The 23,907-nt window shown below is 41.7% G+C and overlaps 2 protein-coding genes across 2 annotated transcripts; both read right to left on the bottom strand.

The window, feature by feature from the left end:
* Nucleotides 1-276: 276 nt before the first annotated feature.
* LOC130242068 (myelin-associated glycoprotein-like) lies at nt 277-2,883 on the bottom strand. The gene is made up of 4 exons (XM_056474090.1): nt 2,544-2,883; nt 2,206-2,457; nt 826-1,077; nt 277-611 (listed from the first exon to the last, which is right to left on the bottom strand). Exons 1-4 carry the CDS (start codon nt 2,881-2,883, stop codon nt 277-279), a joined length of 1,179 nt encoding a protein of 392 aa, XP_056330065.1.
* A 12,806-nt stretch (nt 2,884-15,689) lies between these two features.
* LOC130242066 (B-cell receptor CD22-like) lies at nt 15,690-23,776 on the bottom strand. The gene is made up of 8 exons (XM_056474089.1): nt 23,758-23,776; nt 21,992-22,243; nt 19,532-19,783; nt 19,047-19,310; nt 17,883-17,970; nt 17,691-17,786; nt 15,874-15,946; nt 15,690-15,755 (listed from the first exon to the last, which is right to left on the bottom strand). Exons 1-8 carry the CDS (start codon nt 23,774-23,776, stop codon nt 15,690-15,692), a joined length of 1,110 nt encoding a protein of 369 aa, XP_056330064.1.
* Between the last annotated feature and the right edge of the window lie 131 nt (nt 23,777-23,907).

Raw genomic sequence — 23,907 nt, 5'->3', positions numbered from 1 at the left:
GAGACCCACTTAATTTCATATATCAATCAGGCAGTGATTTTTAAAGAAATCAGATCTTAAACCTAGCAATTTAGTAATGGCGTGAAGCAGAAGTGCTTGGGCTGGCAGATTGAAAATTAAAAGTCTGTGTCCCTATACCACATTATATGGAATCCATTGTTTTTAATCGCACTTACAAATAACCTTAAGACTAACATATTGATTCAAACATCCAAAAGCTTTCATTTTGAGTTCAAAGAAACTTTAACGCCTAAAGATAGTTTGCATTGGCCTGACTCATAATGTTGACTCATAGTGACACACTACTTGACTCATAGTGTTGTAAAAACCAGGATGTGAAGTCTCACCATTTTGAGTAGTTTTCAGAGTTATAGAAGAGCTTCCCACGCTATTAGTAGCGACACACTGGACAGTATCAGGGAAACCCAGCCAACCTTTCAGAGTGAAGATGCTGAGAGACTCTTTTATTTCAGTTCTAGAGCTGAGGAAGGTTTTCGAGAAATTTGGACCAAACCACTTGACTTCACTGGGAGGGTTGGAGTCCACAATACAGACACAGACTGTAGAGCTCACAGACTGGCAAGATGATTCATTTTTAATATCAGGAGGATCTAGATAGATAGATAGATAGATAGATAGATAGATAGATAGATAGATAGATAGATAGATAGATAGATAGATAGATAGATAGATAGATAGATAGATAGATAGATAGATAGATAGATAGATAGATAGATAGATAGACCATGAATCATAAAAAAAATCAATTATCTTTTATTTTTAATGGCATTTTAAACTTGACAAAGTCCCTACAACGATACTTACATAATATATCGAGTTTCTGTGGATCAGAGCTGTTTCTTCCCTCTGTGTTGATGGCTGTACAGGAAATGGCTTCAGTATCCCGAAAGACTTTCACCAGTTGATAAGAGGATCCCTTTGCTAACAATGACTTGTTTAAGCTGAACCACTCATAGTTGGTTGCAGGAGGGTTGCTGTCACTGGAGCAGGTCAGTGTTACAGAGTCATTCTCCTTCACAGGAGGTCCTGTGACTACTTTTACATTAAAAGGAGGATCTGAGGGACAATAAAAAAAAAAAAAAACAGTTATTGGGTCAACAATGGCCTGATTATAATAAAAAAGTTGCCACCATCTGGTCTACAGCCATCCTACTTCATGGTTTTGTGTGTGGTGTCATAATTAATTTACACTCTTTATTTTGACACTATTCACTGCTTTGCTATTTTTTTTTTTGGATTATAGTTGATTTGCAAATTTTACCGGCCAAATGTAGTTTTTTTCATATTGCTCAAGTATCCTGCTTTTTTATCAAGATTGTCAAGATGAGGTCACATATTGATGGCAGAAAAGTTTTGTTCCAGTTTTATTATTAAAAAAAAAAATTTGTATAGTCTAAATTAATGCCCCAGTTACGCATGTAATCCATGCTATTCGAAGGAAGAAACGGAAATGCTGCATTGGAACGACACTTTGGGGAGTATCACTAGATAACAAATTATTCTGAAGGCCTATGAATTGGTAGCGCCGGTCTCGCAGCTGATGGCGATTACAATCAGCTCAGTATAAAGCCACCAGCTGAGGAGAGCAAGGCAGGCTTTTATCACTGAAGAAGCCGAACATTCAGCTGGAGGGCCAGCTACTGTGCCCCCCACAGCATTTCCTTCTTGAAACGTGGGTTACGTTCATAATTGAGACATTCCCCATCAGGTCGGGAACTCCAATGCAGTGTCGGAACGACACTTTAGGGGAAGTGTGTGGAAAACGCTACCACAGCTGGAGTGCACAATCATCAAAAAAGGTGCAGCCCTTCGATGTCCCCAGACCCTTACTTACCTGAATATGCAATTTTTATTACATTTTCAGGGTGGTCATATGAGTCTTTATCCTAGCTGAATTTGGAATAACTGGGAATTTTGAAATATGACTACGTTGGTAAAGCGTGCCAGTGCCAAAGGGAAAGGACGATGTGGAGGCCACCTGGGCATACCAACAACGTAATGGGCCAAGCACCCGGCTCCTCTTCCGAGTCTGGTGTTGGGAGCCTCAGAGAAAATCTCCAGGGTTCACCAGATGGGAAACTCACTCAAAATTAAGGATGATAATACGTCACAGATAGCTTTTTTATTCCATTACAAAATCTGCTTTCATAAAATATGATATTACTCATAATACTCAGTACTTACACAGAACATTAATTTGATGTGGTTTAGAGCTGTTTCTTCCCTCTGTGTTGATGGCTGTACAGGAAATGGCTTCAGTATGCCGAGAGACTTTCATCAGTTGATAAGAGGATCCCTTTGCTACCAATGTCTTGTTTAAGCTGAACCACTCATAGCTGGTTGCAGGAGGGTTGCTGTCGCTGGAGCAGGTCAGTGTTACAGACTCATTCTCCTTTACTGGAGGTCCTGTGACTACTTTTACATTATAAGGAGGATCTGAATGAGACAAGTGTTATTATTTCAGAAAATTATACTAATTAATAAATTAGCATCAGATTTAGTTGTTCTAACTTCAGACTTACATTTAACTGTGAGTGTTTTGTAGCCTGTCACTGTCTTCCCTTTAAAGTCTGCAGTGCAGTTGAGACGTGTGTTATGGTCTTCTCTTGAAGGAGTGAAGGTCAGGCTGTAGGATGTAAGTTTCCATTGGCCGTGATCTTGTGGCTGTGATGGACCCGAGTGTGAGCCTTGGTGGCTCCAGGTGACCTGAGGCAGATCTGACGGACAGGAATGAGACACGGCACAGGTAGCGCTCACCTGTTCCCCTGATGTCAGTTCATCTTCCACAGAGACGCTAGGCTGTTCTGCCGTTTCTGGTGAAGACACACACAGATTACTGGGACAGTTTTGTTTTCCCATCATTTTTCATTGTTGACACATTCTTTTAAATATTAATATAGATACCAGGTATAGGTTTCAAAAAAGTTTTTTTTTTTAAGTGATGCCTTTTATATTTCAAACAACCATTTAGTTCTTAGTGGGAAGAACATATGAATGTACAGTATGACATTTAAATCAATCAAAAAAAAAACCTTTACCACTTTAAACAATCTTTTGTAAAAAGGAAAGGGTTGATGGATGTTAAAAGAATAGCTCACCCAAAATAGAACATCAATATAACCATTTCAGTAGACAGTAAGTTATTTAAGTGGAAAGAAGGTCTTTATTAAAATGTTAAAACTCAGTATAACTACAGAGGGTACGGAATGTATTCAGACCCCCTTAAATATTTCACCCTTTGTTACATTGCAGCCATTTGCTAAAATCATTTAAGTTCATTTTTTCCTCATGAATGTACACACAGCGCCCCATATTGACTCAAAAACAAAGAATTGTTGACATTTTTGCAGATATATTATAAAAGAAAAACTGAAAGATCACATGGTCCTGTATTCAGACCCTCTGCTGTGACAGTCATATTTAACTCAGGTGCTGTCCATTTCTTCTGATCATCTTTGAGATGGTTCTACACCTTCATTTGAGTCCAGCTGTGTTTGATTATACTGATTGGACTTGATTAGGGAAACCACACACCTGTCTATATTAGACATTACAGCTCAAAATTTATGTTACATCATGAAACCCTTCCTAGACCTGGTCGTCTGGCCAAACTGAGCTATTGAGTGAGAAGAGCCTTGGTGAGAGAGGTAAAGAAGAACCCAAAAATCGCTGGGGTTGAGCTCCAGTGATGCAGTGGAGTGATGGGAGAAAGTTGTAGAAAGTCCATCACTGCAGCCCTCCATCAGTCTGGGCTTTATGGCAGAGTTGCCCGACGGAAGCCTCTCCTCAGTGCAAGACACATGAAAGCCTGCATAGAGTTTGCTAAAATGGTGAGAAATAAGATTCTCTGGTCTGGTGAGACCAAGATAGAACTTTTTGGCTTCAATTCGAAATTGTGGGTGTGGAGAAAACCAGGCACTGCTCTTCACCTGTCCAATACAGCTCCAACAATAAAGCATGGTGGTGGCAGCATCATGCTGTTGGGGTGTTTTTTTTTTCTGCTGGGACAGGATGAATGGTTGCAATCGAGGGAAAAATGAATGCAGCCAAGTACAGGTATGTCCTAGATGAAAAACTTCTGCAGAGTGTTTAGACTGGGCCAAAGTTTACCTTCCAACAAGACAATGACCCTAAGCACTCATCTAAAATAACAAAGGAGTAGCTTCACAACAACTCCGTGACTGTTCTTGACTGGCCCAGCCAAAGCCCTGATTTAAACCCAATTGAGCATCTCTGGAGAGACCTATAAATGGCATTTACAGTACCATCCAACCTGAAAGACCTGGAGAGGTTCTACAAGGAGGAATGGCAGAGGATCCCCAAATCCAGGTGTGAAAAACTTTGCGTCTTTTCCAAAAGGACTCATGGCTGTATTGCATCAAAAGAGTGCTTCTACTAAATACTGAGCAAATGGTCTGAATACTTAGGACCAGGTGATATTTCAGTTTTTCTTGTTTAATAAATCAGCAAAAATGTCAACAGTTCTGTTTTTTTTTCTACATTGAGGAACTAAAATGATTTTAGCAAATCACTGCAATATAACAGAGTTAAACATTTAGAACACTTTCCATACCCACTGTAATTTTTCAAGATTAAAAAAATCTTCTTTGATATTACTATTATTTGTTTATATTAAAATACAGTATAACATTAAAACCTTTAGTGAAAAAAAGTTCTCCTACCTTTCACTTGTATAGAAACTTTATTCGCGCCATAATTGAACTTGTCCAACTTATCAATCTCGATCCGAAACATGTATTGCCCTGCGTCACTGGCACGCAGAGAGCTGATTTTCAAAGAACAATTATTGTGGTGTAAATCACCAATAAGACTAGTACGACCATTAAATACGCCACTGATTTTCGAAGGATTTGTATGGTACAATGTTGTTGACTCTGCATTCCCTGTGTACCAGATTCCTGTAAAAGTGCTATATGTCTTTCCATTAACTGGATAGTGGAACGTACAGGGAATCACCACACATGAGCCAGACAAACCCACCACTGTTGTTGGCACATTAGCAGTCCATTTGTCAGCGTTAGCTGGTGACACTGAAAAAACAATCAATAAAATTGTTGTATTATTACTTTTAGTGGCCCATTAAGAAGTTTTATCCAACATTTACAAAGTTCATTTTAAGACCAAAGTGCTCTTGGTTTGCGAGTGAAAAAAACCTCTCATATCACAGCCATTTAGTCTTACTAATGTTTAACTGTCAGACAAGTTACCAAAGCCATGTCATCAGCATATTTTAGAAGTGGTATACCATTATTATTACGCTTGATTTCATCTGCGTATGGAGAAAATAGGAGGGGCAATATCCCCATATTAATACTGTTTCATTTAAGACCATATTCTGACATGTTGAAGTCTATCTTTTAAAGAGTCCTTGATTCATAGCACAAGAGTTGAAGTAATTGTATTCTCTGAAGGCATTCCAGTTTTTAAATCCATATACTAAGTTGAAATCAGAATTATTAGCCCTCCTGAATTATTAGCCGCCCTGTACATTTTCCCCCCAATTTTTTATTTTTTCAACACATTCCTAATGATTTAAAAAAAATTAAAAACTGCTTTTATTCTAGCCAAAACTAAACAAATAAGACTTTCCCCAGAAGAAAACGTAATAAAAGAAATATATAAGAAGATTTTTATCTACACTTTAGTAAACAATAATTTTAATAACTAATTTTTAATAACTGATTTATTTTATCTTTTCCATCATAATATATTACTAGGTATTTTTCAAGATACTAGTATTCAGTTTAAAGTGCAGTTTTAAGGTTCAAATAATTAGGTTAATCAGGAAGGTTAGTGTAATTAAGCAAGTTATTTTGTAACAATGGTTTGTTCTGTATACAATCGAAATATATATATATATATATATATTGCTTAAGGGTGCATTACATTATTTTAAACTATATATATATATTTATATATAAACAGTTTAAACAGTTTATCTTGCTTTTTTGCATTCATTGTTGTGCCTTACTGTTGACTAATTCTTTCCCCGACACTCAAACTTCCTATATCTAAAAGTTTCTTTTCCATAGATGACTAGAGGATCACTGTAATTCCTTTTGTCTGAGAAATGACTCAGTTGATGACTCAATTGACTTTATTTTTAATACTGGATAGCCTAAGAACTGACAAAAAGGACCAAGAACCAGTGATTTTTTTTTTTTTTTTATAGTGTGAAATTTACTAAAATATGACAAAACCTTGATTATTCACAACTTAAAAGCCGCTGCAATACATGAGAATCAGTTTATCTAGTTTGATTTTACTAACCTCTGAGCCAGAGACAGACTGGCAATAAACAGCTCCAGAATAGCATCTCTGCATCAAAGATCAGCATCTGGGAATGCATTCAATCATCATTTAGAGGGCTACAGCATGCTACTGCAATAACTGATAATAAATAAGGTATTGTTTTAGCATCCCATTTGTCTTTATTCACTATTGTGTATGTGTATGTGAGAGAACAGTACAAAAAAAAAATTTACGGACTTAAATAGTGTGTAGAAAAAAATGATTAATATTGTCACTTACTTGATGTTGTGTTCTCAAACTGTGTCCAAGTTCATCTGAAGCAGCCTGGTGCGTTGAATATCTGAGCGCTTCCTTCCCCCCTGTACCTGCCTTAAAGACTTCACTTCCTATTTCAAATGCTTCTAAAACAGAAGGCCTGAAACTCACACTTTAGCATTACTTTGTATTCTTCTTACACTTTGTACTGTATTTTCACAAGCAGGAAACCTCTACTGTGCAGTAATAATGTAAATACAAGGCAGTCTAATCTGATTACTATGTTAAAACATATCAGATTGTCATGCATTTGTAAAATTTATGTAAAAAGTTACTCGCAAACTTTTTTCCCCAGGCTTGTCAACTGATTTGACTTAGATTTAAGTAAAAAGTTTGCATGCATTACAGTGCTAAATGTTGAAGGTGCTGTATACAATCCTATGGTTAGTTTATCTTTGTTCCATGTAAAGGTCTCGAGATTGCAATTTTTTTCTACTAAATTACGTAACTCCTACATATGTCCCCAAGCTAGTGTTACACAGCACCCCAAAAGTGGGGTAGTTTGTAACAATGAAACTCTTCATAGTTGGCATTAATTCAAATGATTTGACAAGTAGACAAACAAGGATCTACCATGGCTTAATAGATCTAGAAATAACAACCACTACTTTACTAACCATCAAATATAAAAGTAATTAAATTTGGAATAAAACTCTAATTTTAAACAATTAAAATCCCTAACCCTAACCCTGTTTTAACTGTGGCTCATTCATCTTTGCAGAATTGTTGTAATTCAGCAACATTTGATAATCTTAAGCATGAACCACCCTTTAAGGTGATGCCACAGCATCTCAATTGGATTCAGGTCAGAACTTTGACTAGGCCACTCCAAAATCTTCATTTTGTTTTTCTTCAGCCATTCAGAAATTGACTTGCTGGTGTTCTTTGGATCATTGTCCTAATAAAGAACGTTTCATCTTAAGGTCAATAACAGAAGACTGAACATTCTCCTTCAAGAAATTTCGGGACACAGCAGAATCGCTACGGTTACTAAAGTAACCCTTCGTTCCCCGAGGGGGGGAACGGAAATGCTATGTGGAAACTTCCACTATGGGGATTTCGTCAGAATCCAATCATCTGAAAGAGTATAAAAACGGGCCAATGAAATGCCAATGAGTTGGCAGCGTCAGCGTGCACAGCTGGCGTCAATGACAATCAGTCATGCTATAAAGACGCAGCCAGTGCCATGCTCGACATCCTTTTCTAGCTGAAGAGACTTTCACGCTCAACAGCTAAGGGACAATCGTTGTGGCGAAGGAACATAGCATTTCCGTTCCCCCCCTCGGGGAACGAAGGGTTACTTTAGTAACCGTAGCGTTCCCCTTCGGATGGGGAACTCCAATGCTATGTGGAAACTTCCACTATGGGGAAATCTATGGAAAACGCCACAACGAAAGAACCTTACTGCGTCCCTGGCGAAGGGTGTGCCACGCAGTAGAGCGAGCGCACCTACAACGCCCCAAGACACAGTCTTCCAACGTGTCCCCTGGCCCTTACTTACCTGTTCAGAACAGTTATGTTTTTCGGGGAGTCGCAATAACCCAGTAAAATAGGTTTTGATACGATAGTACGTTGGGAAAGCGTTCAGTCCCGATAGGGAGGACGCTGCGGAGCTCACCTGTTACCCAGAGGGGAGACCTGGTGACAACCTATGGACTAGCCCAGAGATGGGGAGTCCTTGCATAAGGATGGTTAGCGGGGAGGGAAGACACGAGCCTGCCCTAGAAGGGGGGACTATACCGTGGCTGAGTGAACGTATGGGATCGCCAGCGGGGATCACACATAGCAGGCACCTATACCCAGAACGCGGGCTGACCAGCGGGCATGCCGACAACGTAACGGGCCAACACCTGACTCCTCCGCTGAGTCAGGTGCTGGGGGCCTCGGAGGAACTCTGCAGGGTTCGCCAAAGAAATGGCGCTGAAAAAGCGCACGTATCTCCGGGTTAGGGAGAGTGGCGCAGCAAGCGTGTTTCGACACCTCAACCGAATCGTTTCCTCAATCACCAAGGGTTGCCTAATACCCTTGAGGAAACCGGCTCCACTCGCAGATTGTAACCTTGCAAATGTATTGGGTGTCACCCAACCCGTAGCTCTACAAATGTCTGTCAGAGAGGCGCCGCGTGCTAACGCCCAGGAGGATGCGATGCTCCGCAGTGGAGTGCGCTCTCACCCCCGGGGGACACAGCTCACCCTGGCCCAAAGGCGAGGGAGATGGCATCCACTATCCAGTGGGCCAACCTCTGTTTAGATACGGCACTTCCCATCTGCCGACCACTGTAATGGACAAAGAGCTGGTCAGAGGATCTAAGGCTCTGAGTGTGGTCCACATATATTCACAAAGCGCGAACAGGACACAACAATGAAAGGGCTGGGTCTGCCTCCTCCGCGGGCAGCGCTTGCAGGCTCACTACCTGATTCTTAAACGGCGTGGTAGGAACCTTGGGCACATAGCCAGGCCGGGGTCTCAGGACAACGTGAGAGTAGGCCGGCCCGAATTCTAGGCACGAGTCACTGACCGAAAATGCCTCCAGGTACCTAACCCTCTTAACCGATGCCAACACGACCAGCAGAGCTGTCTTCAAGGACAGAAATCTCAAGGATACTGAGTCGAGTGGTTCGAAGGGATCCCCACGTAGGCTCGTAGCACTACCGCGAGATCTCAAGAGGGTATGAGAGGGGGGCGGGGTGGAAACATCCGCCTAGCACCTCTGAGGAGCTGGATGATGAGGTTATGCCTCCCCACGGTGCCGCCATCCACGCACCATGATGAGCGGAGATGGTGGCCACGTAAACCCTCAGTGTGGAGCGCGACAGCCTTTGCTCCACCTGTCCTGAAGGAAAGAAAGCACAACACTGATCTGGCAAGATCGGGGGTCTTCTCGGCGAGAAGCGCACCACTCAGTGAATAGACTCCACTCCAGGGCGTAGGCATGCTCGTAGAGGGTGCACTAGCCTGAGTGATGGTATTAACCACCACCACCGGTAGGTTACCTAAGTCTTCCTCGTCGCGTCTTATGGACCCCACGTGGAGGTTCCACAGAACTAAGCGAGGGTGCCAGATGGTGCCCTGTCCCTGAGAGAGTAGGTCCTCTCTCAAAGGGACTCGCCAGGGGGGGCGTCGCGAGGAGGGAGAGTTCTGATATCCAGGTCCGGTTGGGCCAGGGGCGCAACTAGCAAGACCTGCCCCTCGTCCTCCCTGACCTTGCACAGAAACTGCGCGAGTAGGCTCACTGGGGGGAGTGCATACTTACGCATGACTCGGGGTGGAGTCGCCATTCTCCCGGGGAAGGAGCTGCCGTGAGAGCCTGTTGGCCGCACGGTTGAGCCCATCCGGGGTGTGAATAGCAAGCAGCGACTTCAGCCGCGTATGACTCCAGAGGAGCAGACGGCGAGCGAGCTGAGACATGCAGCGGGAGCGTATACCCCCCCATCCGGATGGAATACGCTACCGCGGCCATGCTGTCCGTCCTGACCAGCACGTGTTGCCCCCTCAGCACCGGTAAAAAGCGGCGCAGAGCGAGAAACACTGCCAACAGCTCTAGGCAGTTGATATGCCAATGCAGCTGGGTTCCCCTCCACAGGTCCGCAGCAGCATGCCCGCTACACACGGCCCCCCCACCCCATACTGGAGGCATCTGCCGAAACGACAGCCTGCCTGGACGCCTGACCTAGGGGCACACTGGCCTGTAGGAAGGAGGGGTCCTTTCCAGGGGGTGCGGGTGCGGTGACACAGCGCAGTGACAGTCACTCGGTGTGGGCCCGCGTGCCATGCGCGTCTGGGGACCCGATCGTGAAGCCAATGCTGTAGTGGTCTCATATGGAGCAATCCGAGCGGCGTGGCCGCGGCTACGGATGCCATATGCCCCAGGAGCCTCTGAAATAATTTCAGGGGGACCACTTTTTTTCCTGTCGAACTCTCTCAGACAGTTCAGCATTACCTCGGCGCGCTCTCGTGAGAGGCGCGCCTCCATAGTGATCGAGTCCAGCTCCAACCCGAGAAAGGAGATGCTCTGCACGGGGGCGAGCTTGCTCTTTTCTCGGTTGACCTGAAACCCCAACGGGCGGAGGTGCCGGAGCACCTTGTCTCTGTGCATAATCAATTGCTCCCGAGAGTGGGCTAAAAATCAGCCAGTCATCGAAATAATTGAGCGTGCGGATGCCGGCGAGCCGAAGGGGCGCGAGGGCACCCCCCACGAGCTTGGTGAAAACTCGCGGAGACAGAGAGAGCCCGAAGGGGAGGACCTTGTATTGCCACGCTCGACCTTCAAACGCAAACCGCAGAAACTGCCGGTGGCGTGGAAGTGTGGAGATATGAAAATATGCGTCCTTCAGATCTATTGCTGCAAACCAATCCTGAGGACGAACGCATCGCGTGATGCGCATCTGCGTAAGCATTCCGAAGCGCAGCCTGTGAAGGCAGCGGTTCAAAATGTGCAGATATAGGATTAGCCATAGCCCACCGCTTTTTTTTTTTTTTTTTTTGGGGCACGATGAAGTGCGGGCTGTAAAACCCGCGCTCCATCTCGGCTGGAGGGTCGGCTCGATTGCATCCTTCGCCAGGAGGACAGCAATCTCCTCTCGCAAGACAGGGGCGGACGCAGGACTGACCCTGGTCGCCCGTGAACCTGGGAGGCCGTTTAGCGAACTGAATCGCATAGCCGAGTCTGGTCGTATGGATGAGCCATTGCGATGGGCTGGCCCGCGCTAACCAGGCAGGCAGAGCCCCCGCAAATGGTCCCACCTGCACAATCGCTGACGTGCCAGCGGCGGGGCAGCGTGGAGTGAGTGGGCTCATCCGTGGAGCGCTGGGGTCCCACAGGAGAGCAGGAGAGGAGATGTTCTCGTCTCGCACTCAAACTCCAGGAGAGGGGCTGGGAGTGGAGAGAAAGGAGACCGTTCTCTCGTGCTCCATGAGCCATTGGCGAAATGCACCGATCCTGCGAGCTGGAAGGCATAGCGTCCCAGACTGGCAGTGTTCGGGCTGTCACATCCGGAGGAGGGGAAAAGTGCTCTTTCACTGAGGATTTTGATGGCGTTTTTTTTTTTTTTTTTTTTTACGCCTTTAAATAACGTGCCCCGCCCTCCAGCGGGGAAAGAGCAAATTCCCTCCTCCCCAGATGGCCCGCCTCAGGGACGCTTCGCGGTCCGTTTTACCGAACTTAGCGGCGCCCTGGGCGGGGGACGCTGGTTGCCGGCGCGATGCTCGGCGCAGCCGCGTGGCCGGAGGCACAGGCGGGGGCGGCGAAGCAAAGCTGCGGGCGGGCGTCCTCGGCGATAAAGCAGTGGATGTGGATGGCTCGGCGGGGGGGAGCGGTCATACAATCCCGCCGATAGAGACCTCGCCCATCGCCTCCGACTGCTCTATCACCAGCGTGAATTCCTGGGCGAATTCACCGCCAGTGTCGCCGAACAGGCCAGCCTGGGATATGGGTGAGTTAAGAAAGCGAACTTTGTCAACGTCACGCACATCACCAGGTTTAGCCTGAGGTGGCATTCCTGGATCACGGATGTGATCATCGTCCTTCCCAGGGCACACACAGCCGACTTTTTTTTTTTTTTTTTTTTGTAAGAGCATAGTCGGTTGCGGTGCGGAGCGCATGCTCAGTCCTGGGTCAGAATCATCCTCGCGCACCTGGGCCAGCGCCTGCGCTTGGTTGCGCTGGTAGGTGGCCATAGCGTGCATGGTGAGGGGGAAGGCGCACGCAGCACACTGCGTGAGCCTACTGTGCCCATCCAGGAAGAAGGGGATGGGGAGGCTTAGAAGGTCTCGCCTTCATCCTCCACATCACACCCCTCTAATCGGTCCGGCCGCGGAGCTGGGGGATAAACCATCTCCAGAGCCACGGCCGAAGCAGCCTGGGGAAGCACAGCCGCAAAGTCTGCCTCTGGATTCGACGCCGCGCTCAAAGTCCCGGAGGGAGCGAGCGGGTTCGAATCCTCGTCAGACCTTGACAGCCCAACCTCCAAGGATGGTGAGGATGGAAGCGCACGCAGATCGGGCAGAAAAAAGTGCCCTCAGGACAGCGTGAGTTTACTGTGCACTTCCGGGAAGAAGGGGACGGGAGGCTTTGAAGTCTTGCCTCCTTATATCCTCCACATACACCCATCTAGTCGGTCCGGCCGCGGGGCTGGGGGATAAACCATCACCAGACCCACGGCCGAAGCAGCCCGAGAAAGCACGGCCATCACGTCTGCTTTTTAGATGCTAACGCCGCGCTCTCCACCCCGGAGGGAGGGAGCGAGCGGGCTCGCATCCTCATCAGACAATGACAGCCCATCCTCCGATGCAGCGATGGACATCTGACCCCCGGTGTCATCAGGTGAGAGAGCGACCATCCAAGGACGGAGCGCTTCTCTTCACCTGAAGCTTGGATGGAGCGCGTGGAGGAGTGAGAGGTCCACGGCCCGGGGGCGGCGGATTTACTCTCACTGAAACCCTCAGATCTGCCCGAGTGCCAACCGCAGTGCGGGGGACAACTGGGGTGGGTGGCTCTTTTGCAAGAGCGAGCCGCGATCTTAACTGCGCAACAGACATGACATCAGTGATGGCATGCACTGCCCGCGAGCACCGCATTAACATGCTGGACCCCCAGACATGAAACGCTGTGCTCGTGCCCATCATCCGGGGATAGGAAACCACCGCATCCAGAAACGCACGGTCGGAGTGACGTCTTGAAAAAGACGCGCTGCACGACCGTGTTGCTCTTTTAGGAAAGCTTTTTTTTCCTATATACAAACCGCTTTTGGAGGACCGGACCCAAAGGACGCCAGGCAAGGGAGAAATACCCAGCTCGACCATCTGCCACTGCGTATATGCGCTCTGGACCGGGAGAAGCTGCTTCTCGATCTCTCTCTGTAGACACAGGTTGGAGATACCCTCAAAGACTCTCTCAGAAGCTTCGTGAAAGGCTCTGAAAGCGAAAGGATGTCGAGCATGGCACTGGCTGCGTCTTTATAGCATGACTGATTGTCATTGACGCCAGCTGTGCACGCTGACGCTGCCAACTCATTGGCATTTCATTGGCCCGTTTTTATACTCTTTCAGATGATTGGATTCTGACGAAATCCCCATAGTGGAAGTTTCCACATAGCATTGGAGTTCCCCATCCGAAGGGGAATCTTGGTTCCATTTATCACAGCAAGTCTTACAGGTCCTAAAGCAACAAAACAGCTCCAGACCATCACACGACCAACACCACATTTTACTGTTGGTATGTTGTTCTATTTCTTAATGTGGTGTTACTTTTATGCCACACACCTCTCAAAAAGTTCAACCTTTGTCTTGTCGGTCCACAGAGTATTTTCCTCTATCCTCAAGATTTTTCAAAATCACCTCTTGAATTAGTCGCTGTGCTCTTAGGGTCATTTTAGCTGGCTGGGCACTCCTAGGAAGGTTCTCATGTTTTTGTCATTTGTAGATAATGGCTCTCACTGTGGTTTGTGGATCTCTGCATCATGTCTAGCTTTTGAGGATCTTTTGGTCTACTTTACTTTGTCAGGCTAGTCCCAAGTGATTTCTTGATTGCGAAAATATGTTTCAGTAATCAGGCCTCAGTGTTGCTAGAGAAATTGAACTTGGTGTGATAAACCAGAGTTATGTTTTAACAGGGGCAAACACTTTTTCACACAAGACTGTGTAGTTTTGGATTTTGTTTTCCCTTTATAACCAAAACCTTAGTTTAAAAGCTGCATGATGTATTACCTGTATTATATTTGGCTAATATTTATTGTATAAATAAAATTTATTGACCAATCTTAATATTTAAGATCTGAAACATTGAAGTGTGACAAAAATAATAAATTAGTAATGGGCAAACACTTTCTCACACCACTGAAGGCCTTTAAATTGGCATGTGAACTTCAGGTGGTTGCTAGGTGTTAATTCTTGCTTAATGTAAATCACAAAAGCCGTGCTTCATCTCAAATGTAATTTTTATACATGCATATGAAAGCATATTCAAATTAAGCCAATATAATTTGCACAACTATGACAATAACCAGTATAGAACACCACACAGGAAGTCACTGGGGGTCTTGTGACTAAATAGCTACTTTACAGTATGCTGTACATTTTAATTAGAGAGAGGGAGAATCAGTGGCGTTTGGCCATGAGAAGTCGCCAGAGCACCACCCTCACTGGGCCAAACATGCAAAATAGTAAACAATTGTTGTGAACATCATTTCAAGATCGCCTTAGTAATAGTACATTAGGCATGTGTGAGTCTGTTATCACAATCAAACAGCTTACTTTTTGTACAAGCATAACATAGAACAATGTTTCATAAAATAGTTGAGGCCTTTCAACATAAATATTTTACTTTAAGGAAAAGACTTGGACCACTTTGAGCATTTGAACCAGACATTTTCTTGCAATCATTCCATATCTCTAGAAAAAAAAACAGTGTGCATTTCTGAAGTGTGCTTGACAAGTGAGTGGCTTGACAAACCACCTGCAGAAACACTCATCTCTCTATACACCAATTGTAATGAGGGGGTTGACGACAGAAGTGAGAATCCAAATGCAGTTTATTAAGAGATTCGTCAAGCAGGCAAAGGTCAAAACAGGGACAGCAGGAGCAGGTAATCCTAGAGCATAGTCTGAATACAGGTGAATGGTCGGGACAGGCGTCAAAACAACATAAACAAAAAAACAAACAAGGGTCAAAACAAGGTAATCAGTTCATCATGAGCTTCCAGCTGTTCATAAACCTTCCAAAGAGAATTTTAGTCATCAAAGTTTTATTTGACATCACCTTTTAATTTGATTGCATTGCCTAAATCGAGTTATATTTAGTTGCTGCACTGTCAACTTACGTGGGTATGAAAAAGAAGATATATTTCTTAGCTAGCATTAACAACAGATAATAAATAGTGTAAAACACTGTTGTTTTTATTGAAAGTCTGGCATAACAAGACTTAATTGCAAAACTTTGTTATTTTTTATGATAAAACATATAAATCTGATATTTAAACTTCCAAGGAGCACTTTTTTTTGGCTTCAAGACATTTTTGGCTTGAAAATTTTCAAAGCAAAGTCAGACAAACAATTGTGATCTTTCAGATGATGTTTCTTTGTCTTCACGTGTTGGCATAAACTGATTCATCTTCCAAGGTGTTTTCAGATGATGGTGGGTTGTCTTCACACTAGGTTAAAAGAGGCAAACATCAAACATCAAAACCAAAATGTAGTCATTAAATAATCATCAATTTTAAATTTAAATGTTTACACTTTTTTTTTCACTTTATGCAAAGTCGTACTTACCCCCCAGTTACCGTAAACATGACCGCCTGGGCTGTTTGTATAAACATCTTCATCACAACATTTCTCTTCTTCACTGCTTTGCATAAAATGTCAGATAGAAATCATTTGTAAGGATTCTGATATACTGTATCGTTAGGTAACTATCATTATTCACCACTGAATCATTAAGGTTTAAATCATTAAGACTGCAACCAAAAAGACAGAAAAACAGTAATATTGTAAAATATTATTACAGTTAAAGTTTTTTCGTATTTCATGTATTATTCCTGTGAAAAAAGCTGATCTTTCAGTATTACATCTTCACTGCCACATGATCCTTCTTACTTACATTATTTAGTGCTAAAGAAACAGTTTTTCATATTTTATTTTTATTATTATTTTCAGAATTATTTGATTAAAAAGTACAAAAGAATGCAATTTATTTGAAATAGAAATGGTTTGTAACACAATGTCTTTACTGTAACTTATGATTAATGCAAAGTATAAATTTCTTACTCTAAGCTTTGAGGAATTGTGTCACTTCGTTTTTACAGATTTATTAAGAACGCATTTCAAATTTCAATGTTGATAATGATAAAAATGTTCTTGAGTAGATAAATCAGAAATAGACTTTTAAATCTGAAATTTTACAAAAATATATATTATTACAGTTTTTCTCAGTGGCTTTGGTACATTTCTCACGCTATTTACATTTGCACAACAGTTAATGCATTTCTCAAAGCAATTAGTCTTTTGTGCACATCATAGTAGCAGTTTCTCATTCCTTCCAACAAATTGCAAATGCTTTTGGACATGCATCAATTGCTTTCATACAACTCTCTGCTGTTTTATAACATTATCATTCGCTTATGTCATGTCAGTCAAAATTAACTTGTGAATGCTGAATAGTCATTCCATATGAAACTAATAGTGTTCATTTCATTACTTGAGTCGTTACATACAAACATGTTGAACTAGTTGTCAAAATCTGTCAAGCACATTTTATAAACATTTTTAAATCTTTATTTTTCATGAAAAGTCTTCAAAATTGAACAATTTCATGAATGATTTACAGACCTGTGTATGTTGTAGGTCCAGTTACTGCAATATTGTTTGCAGTTGTGCACGGCTCTACTCGGGAAGTTTATGCTTGTTGTAAATAAGAGTGTATTTATTCTTTTGCACAATGCTGTGAATAAATTAGAATTGCAAAGAGCAAATGCAGTAAAATGTGAAACCCAATTGATCAGTGTCTTGTGCTCAGATACCTCACTAAATGCAGTGATGTCTAACTTTAATGTAGTTCTCAAATGGCTGCGCAAATAGTATATAGTGCTGTCTTGAGCATTTTCAGGAAGTGTCACCAAAATCTGACCTTTTTTGCATTGAAAAAATGTACAGAATAAACTGTCATAATGAAAACACGACAAAGCCATTTGGCTATCTTGTTCATAAACAATGATGTCAGGACTTTTCATCTTGATGACACTGACACTTTCATTGACATGAATACTTGCTTTTGAGGAATGAGCTATTTATTTTGAGCAAAGGACACGCTTTTGCAGGTTATCAATAAGGTTTTGCAGTTTGTACTAATTGTTTTGAGAAATGCATTAACTGTTGTGCAAATGTAAATAGTGTTGTGAGAAATGCACCAAAGCCACTGAGAAAAACTGTAACTACTATGTAAAAGATTTTCACAGTAAACTGGAGTAACGATGATGGAAATTCAGCTTTGAATAACAGGAAGAAATCACATTTTAAGATAAATTTAAGTAGAACACTTAATGTAAAGATTTTCTTTTAGAAAAACAAATGTGACTAAAATATACAAATACTTTTTATAGGTTTCTAAATCAAACTTGTTTGTGGTTTTCATTTCACTTGCTGTATCCTTCAAATGCAATATAGGTTGTTGTACAGCTTTCTTCCTGCTGTAGGAAAAAGAGGAAGAGAAAAGAACAGATGGAATAAGAGTGACTGATTGAATAAAGTCAGTTATTTGTGTAGCTTAAAGAAGAGATTCTTACCGGTGTCTTCTCACAGCATACACTATAATGCCAACTACAACAAGAAGAACTACAACAGCTGATGCAACAGCAATATATAGTACCATGCCTGTCAAATGAGGAAACACACATATTTTTGTTTACATAGAAATAATTCTAAAAAATTATGCATATTTTTAAACCTTGATACGTTTTAATCCTTGGGCTCACTTTTCTTAGCTAGGGCTTGCATTAGGGAGTTTACATGTGCACTTTGCATTTAGCATCACCGGTTTTGGGTTTCTCCCTGCACTGTTTTGACTAACTAAAATAACTTGACTTATAAAAAAAAATAACATTGAATATTTTCTTTTACAGTGCTAAGTGAAAGTTTGAAAACCCCATTTAGAGTCTGTGAAGACCATCACAAAGCAAAATAACAGTCGCAGATCATCCGGTAACCACAGACAGTATTAAAATGCACAATTTTATAATAATTCCAGCAATGTTTACGTCTTGTGAAATATATGTAAACATATTTTATGTAAAATGTCTTACTTATAACAATGAAAACTAACATGCATTTTGTACAATTTCTCTTATTTTGATGAAATTATTGATTCTGCAAGCGGTTCAAAAACGTTCACTTGCCACTGGATATGCAAGTATTTAGGTAAGATATTAGTATGAACGCTAAGTTACATGTGAATAAGTACACTAGAAAGCATTTGATTGGTCACAAGATTTGACGAGAAGCTCAAATGTGCAGTGATGTCATAATCAATCACTAATCCATATTGGTGGCAGTGAGAAACTACCTGTTTTGAATGCTTGTATGTTCTAAATGCAGATTTGGTCATTGTTTTGAAGCACACTGGCTAATAGATTACTTTACAATTAATAAATAACAATTAACTTTACAAATTAGAATTTTGATTTCAGGGGGACTTTAAAACCTGACAAGAGGCTTACATTGGCTTATATCTGTCCCATGGTTTTGTAAAAAGCCTGGAGGTGAAGTTTCACCATTTTGAAGAGCTTCCAAAGATATGGAAGTCAATGTTTTGGGACTCGCTTACAGATAACCATAAGACTAACAAATTGATATACCCAAAAGCTTTCATTTTGAATTCAATGGCAATATAACACCAAAAGAGGGTTTGCATTGATACATAGTGTTGTAAAAACCAGGATGTGAAGTCTTACCATTTAGAGGAGCTTTCAGAGTTATAGAAGAGCTTCCCACGCTGTTAGTGGCGACACACTGGACAGTATCAGGGAAACCCAACCAAGTTTCTAGAGTGAAGATGCTGAGAGACTCTTTTATTTCAGTTCTGGAGCTGAGGAAGGTTTTCGAGGAATCTAGAATCAACCACTTGACTTCACTGGGAGGGTTGGAGTCCACAATACAGACACAGACTGTAGAGCTCACAGACTGGCAAGATGATTCATTTTTAATATCAGGAGGATCTAGATAGATAGATAGATAGATAGATAGATAGATAGATAGATAGATAGATAGATAGATAGATAGATAGATAGATAGATAGATAGATAGATAGATAGATAGATAGATAGATAGATAGATAGATAGATAGATTGATTGATTTGCCATCATAAATCATCACAATCCAATGATCTTTTACTTTGAATATTATTTTAAACTTTGTTGGATGGAGTCACATACTTACATAATATATTGAGTTTCTGTGGATCAGAGCTGTTTCTTCCCTCTGTGTTGATGGCTGTACAGGAAATGGCTTCAGTGTGCCGAGAGACTTTTGCCAGTTGATAAGAGGATCCCTTTGCTAACAATGACTTGTTTAAGCTGAACCACTCATAGCTGTTTGCAGCAGGGTTGCCGTCGCTGGAGCAGGTCAGTGTTACAGACTCATTCTCCTTCACTGGAGGTCCTGTGACTACTTTTACATTATATGGAGGATCTAAATGAAACAATTTGTATGTTAACAGTGCTCTTATGATATAATAAAACTGCTATTTGAGTTCTTTATCTGGGCAACAACCACACTAATACATGAAAAGTGTGTGTAAGTGTCATTTCCAAATCACACTCTTGGGATTTTGAGTTTCATTCTTCGCTGCTTGGCTATTTCTCTGCATTGTGGTTTGTTTGCAGATTGTACCCCAAAATAATACTAGTTTATTTTTTTAATTTATTGAACATAAGTGAATAGCATTATACAAATGTTCAATTCCTGTTTTTTTTTACTCTTTTAAACACTTTTTTTAAACATTTAACCCCCCCCCCCAACCCACCCATGCATATACATAGTCAAGCTCCTTGTAAAACCTATTACATATGACAGAGTGAAAAAAAAAAAATAATAATAATAATAAAACAAAAAAATACATAAAAAATAAATAAATAATATTTGAATTAAATATATATATATATGCATATATAAATATATAAAGATAATATATAAAGTATAGAACATATATATATAAAGTACATATATAAAGTAATAATTATACAACATGGGGCAAAGCAAATTAAATAAATAAGTAAATAAATAGATAAATAAAATAAAGTAGTTACATTAGTCAGTTACATCAACAATAGTGTGCTACCTACTTCTTGGTTATTGTGGTTTTAGCTGTGCTGAGGTTGGACCAATAAGTCTAGTTTAGGGCATGACAATACTGGAGTAAAAATGCAAACGTGAAAGCTAATTCTGACCATAAAATGATTTCTTAAATAATCACTTCAGGTGGTGTTAAATCATCAAAATAATTTAGTTGTGGCCTCTAATGGGTATAAAACTTATGAGATGAGCCTCTGTGAGAGAACCTTATCTTCTCCAGTTTCAGAAGGCTTAACATGTTGTGCAACCAGACTTAATTATTTATAAAAAGAAATATGACTAGTTTTATTCAGATTTTTTAAGTATCATTTTCATTTTATATCAGTTCTGATCACCAAATACACGTAGATTTCAGCTGGGTTAAACAACCACACCCATTAGCCACTTTGGACGGTTGGAAATTGTTTTTAAATTGTAGTTTTCTGAAAAGCAAAGTTCGACAATAAAGATGCCCATCGAGAAGCTGCACGACTGACAAAAACAACTGTGTTCACCCGAGCAAAAGAAAGCAGGTGAAAACCAAATGAGAGGATGATCACACGCATGGAGAGACTCTCACTCACTGAGGGCTATAGTGTTTAAATGCTTGCGCGCTCCTGTTTCCTTGCGCGAAGCAACAATGCCTGGAAACACAACTGAAGTGGGGTCCCTTTGAAATAGACTGGACACAAAGTGATACTCACGATGCTTGCTTTCAAGAGTTTGAGATTCTTTAAAAAATAATCTTTGTGTAAGCAGCAGCAGTTGCCACTTTCGCTTTAACCATTCTTTGAACAGATTATTAACTGGCCTAACGTTAACCGTGTGCAGGCGATCATCTTTTCAATACCGCACACAGTTTGTTTTTCACCTGCTTTCTTACACTCTCAGATATTAAGGTACGGGAGCTGTCACTGGGGCAGTACCTTTTCAAAAGATACATATTTGTTCCTAGAGACCACAGTTGTACTTCAAAGGTCCATATTAGTACCCAAATGCACCTTAAATGTACCAATATGGTCCATTGAGTTACCAATATGGTCTCTTCGGGTACAAATATGTGCCTTTTGAGAAGTTACTGCCCCAGTGACCGCTCCTGTAGCTTTATTTCTGAGAGCGTATAGTTATTTTTTTATTTATGGCTTAGTTATCATCCTTTACAATAGCACTGCTTTAATAGGAGATTTCTCATTTATTTACAGTGAACTGGTGATCTGGGATCTTTAGCCAGGACACACTACTGTTCATAGTTCTAGATACATGACAATACTTATTTCAAGAAAAGTTTTGTTGAATAAAAAGTGTATGTATAGTCAAATGTATTCATATAAATTTATATTTTTTTTACAGCAAAATTGTGGTGAAAATGGCGAGTGGCTAGTAATGTTGAAACGCTATTAGCCACAGTGGCTGGTGATCAAAAAAGTTAATGTCAAACCCTGGTTCTAGTATATTATGCAGTTGTGAGAAAGAAAATAATATAATACGTCACAGATACCGTTTTTAAAATTCCATAACAAAAATCTGCTTTCATAACCTATATTAATCATAATACTCAGTACTTACACAGAACATTAATTTGATGTGGATCAGAGCTGTTTCTTCCCTCTGTGTTGATGGCTGTACAGGAAATGGCTTTAGTATGCCGAGAGACTTTCACCAGTTGATAAGAGGATCCCTTTGCTACCAATGTGTTGTTTAAGCTGAACCACTCATAGCTGTTTGCAGCAGGGTTGCTGTCGCTGGAGCAGGTCAGTGTTACAGACTCATTCTCCTTCACTGGAGGTACTGTGACTACTTTTACATTAAAAGGAGGATCTGAGGGACAATTTTTATTAAAAAAAACAGTTATTGGGTCAACAATGGCCTGATTATAATATAATCTACAGCCATCCTACTTCATGCTTTTGTGTGTTAGTGTATAAGTGTGTGTGTGGTGTCATAATTAATTTACACTCTTTATTTTGAGGCAGGTAGCGTTTTTGAGCTGCCACTGAGACTGCAGCTCTGCACAAGACGTTTGGCCAGCGGAGAAATTAAAATAATCGTGCCCAACTGAGTCTGGTTTCTCTCAAGGTTTTTTTTCTTCACTTCAGCCATTAGTGAAGTTTTTTTTCCCTCTCCGCTGTCGCCACTGGCTTGCATGGTTCAGGATCTGTAGTGCTGCGCATCGTTGGATTTGCTCTTCAGTGTTTGGACTCTCAGTAGTGATTATTAAACCACACTGAACTGAGCTAAACTGAACTGAACTTAAACAATACAAACTGAACTACACTGTTCCTATTTACCATGACCTTTTATGTGAAGCTGCTTTCACACAATCTACATTGTATAAGCGCTATACAAATAAAGGTGAATTGAATTGAATTTAATATTTTGACACTATTCACTGCTCTGCTATTTTTTTTGGGATTATAGTTGATTTGCTAATTTTACCCGCCAAATGTAGTTTTTTCATATTGTTCAAGTATCCTGCTTTTTTATCAAGATTGTCAAGATGGGGTCACATATTGACGGCAGAAAAGTTTTGTTCCAGTTTTATTATTTAAAAAAAAAATGTGTATAGTCTAAATTAATGCCCCAGTTACGCATGTAATCCATGCTATTCGAAGGAAGAAACGGAAATGCTGCATTGGAACGACACTTTGGGGGGTATCACTAGATAACAAATTATTCTGAAGGCCTATGAATTGGTAGCGCCGGTCTCGCAGCTGATGGCGATTACAATCAGCTCAGTAAAGCCACCAGCTGAGGAGAGCAAGGCAAGCTTTTATCACTGAAGAAGCCGAACATTCAGCTGGAGGGCCAGCTACTGTGCCCCCCACAGTATTTCCTTCTTGAAACGTGGGTTACGTTCATAATTGAGACATTCCCCATCAGGTCGGGAACTCCAATGCAGTGTCGGAATGACACTTTAGGGGAAGTGTGTGGAAAACGCTACCACAGCCGGAGTGCACAATCATCAAAAAAGGTGCAGCCCTCCGATGTCCCCAGACCCTTACTTACCTGAATATGCAATTTTTTATTACATTTTCAGGGTGGTCATATGAGTCTTTATCCTAGCTGAATTTGGAATAACTGGGAATTTTGAAATCTGACTACGTTGGGAAAGCGTGCCAGTGCCAAATGGGAAGGACGCTGTGGAGGCCACCTGCTACCCAGCTGGGGAGACCTGGTGACAACGTGGGCATATGGGTTAACCCTAACCAGGGGGAGTGCGACATCTAAAAAGATGAGAAGGGGGAACTGAACCGATGCGTAAGTGATCATCAACGGGGATCACGCAGAGTTGGCACCAATCCCTAGAATGTGGGCTGACCGAACGGGAATACCAACAATGTCATTGGTCATGGGCCAAGCACTCGGCTCCTCTTCCGAGTCTGGTGTTGGGAGCCTCAGAGGAATTCTCCAGGGTTCACCAGATGGGAAACTCACTCAAAATTAAGGATGATATTACGTCACAGATAGCTTTTTTTATTCCA

This window comes from Danio aesculapii, chromosome 15, assembly GCF_903798145.1.
Source record: "Danio aesculapii chromosome 15, fDanAes4.1, whole genome shotgun sequence".
NCBI classification, from domain to species: Eukaryota; Metazoa; Chordata; class Actinopteri; order Cypriniformes; family Danionidae; genus Danio; species Danio aesculapii.
The sequence above is the reverse complement of the archived record's forward strand: the minus strand, read 5'-3'. Positions and strand labels throughout refer to the sequence as shown.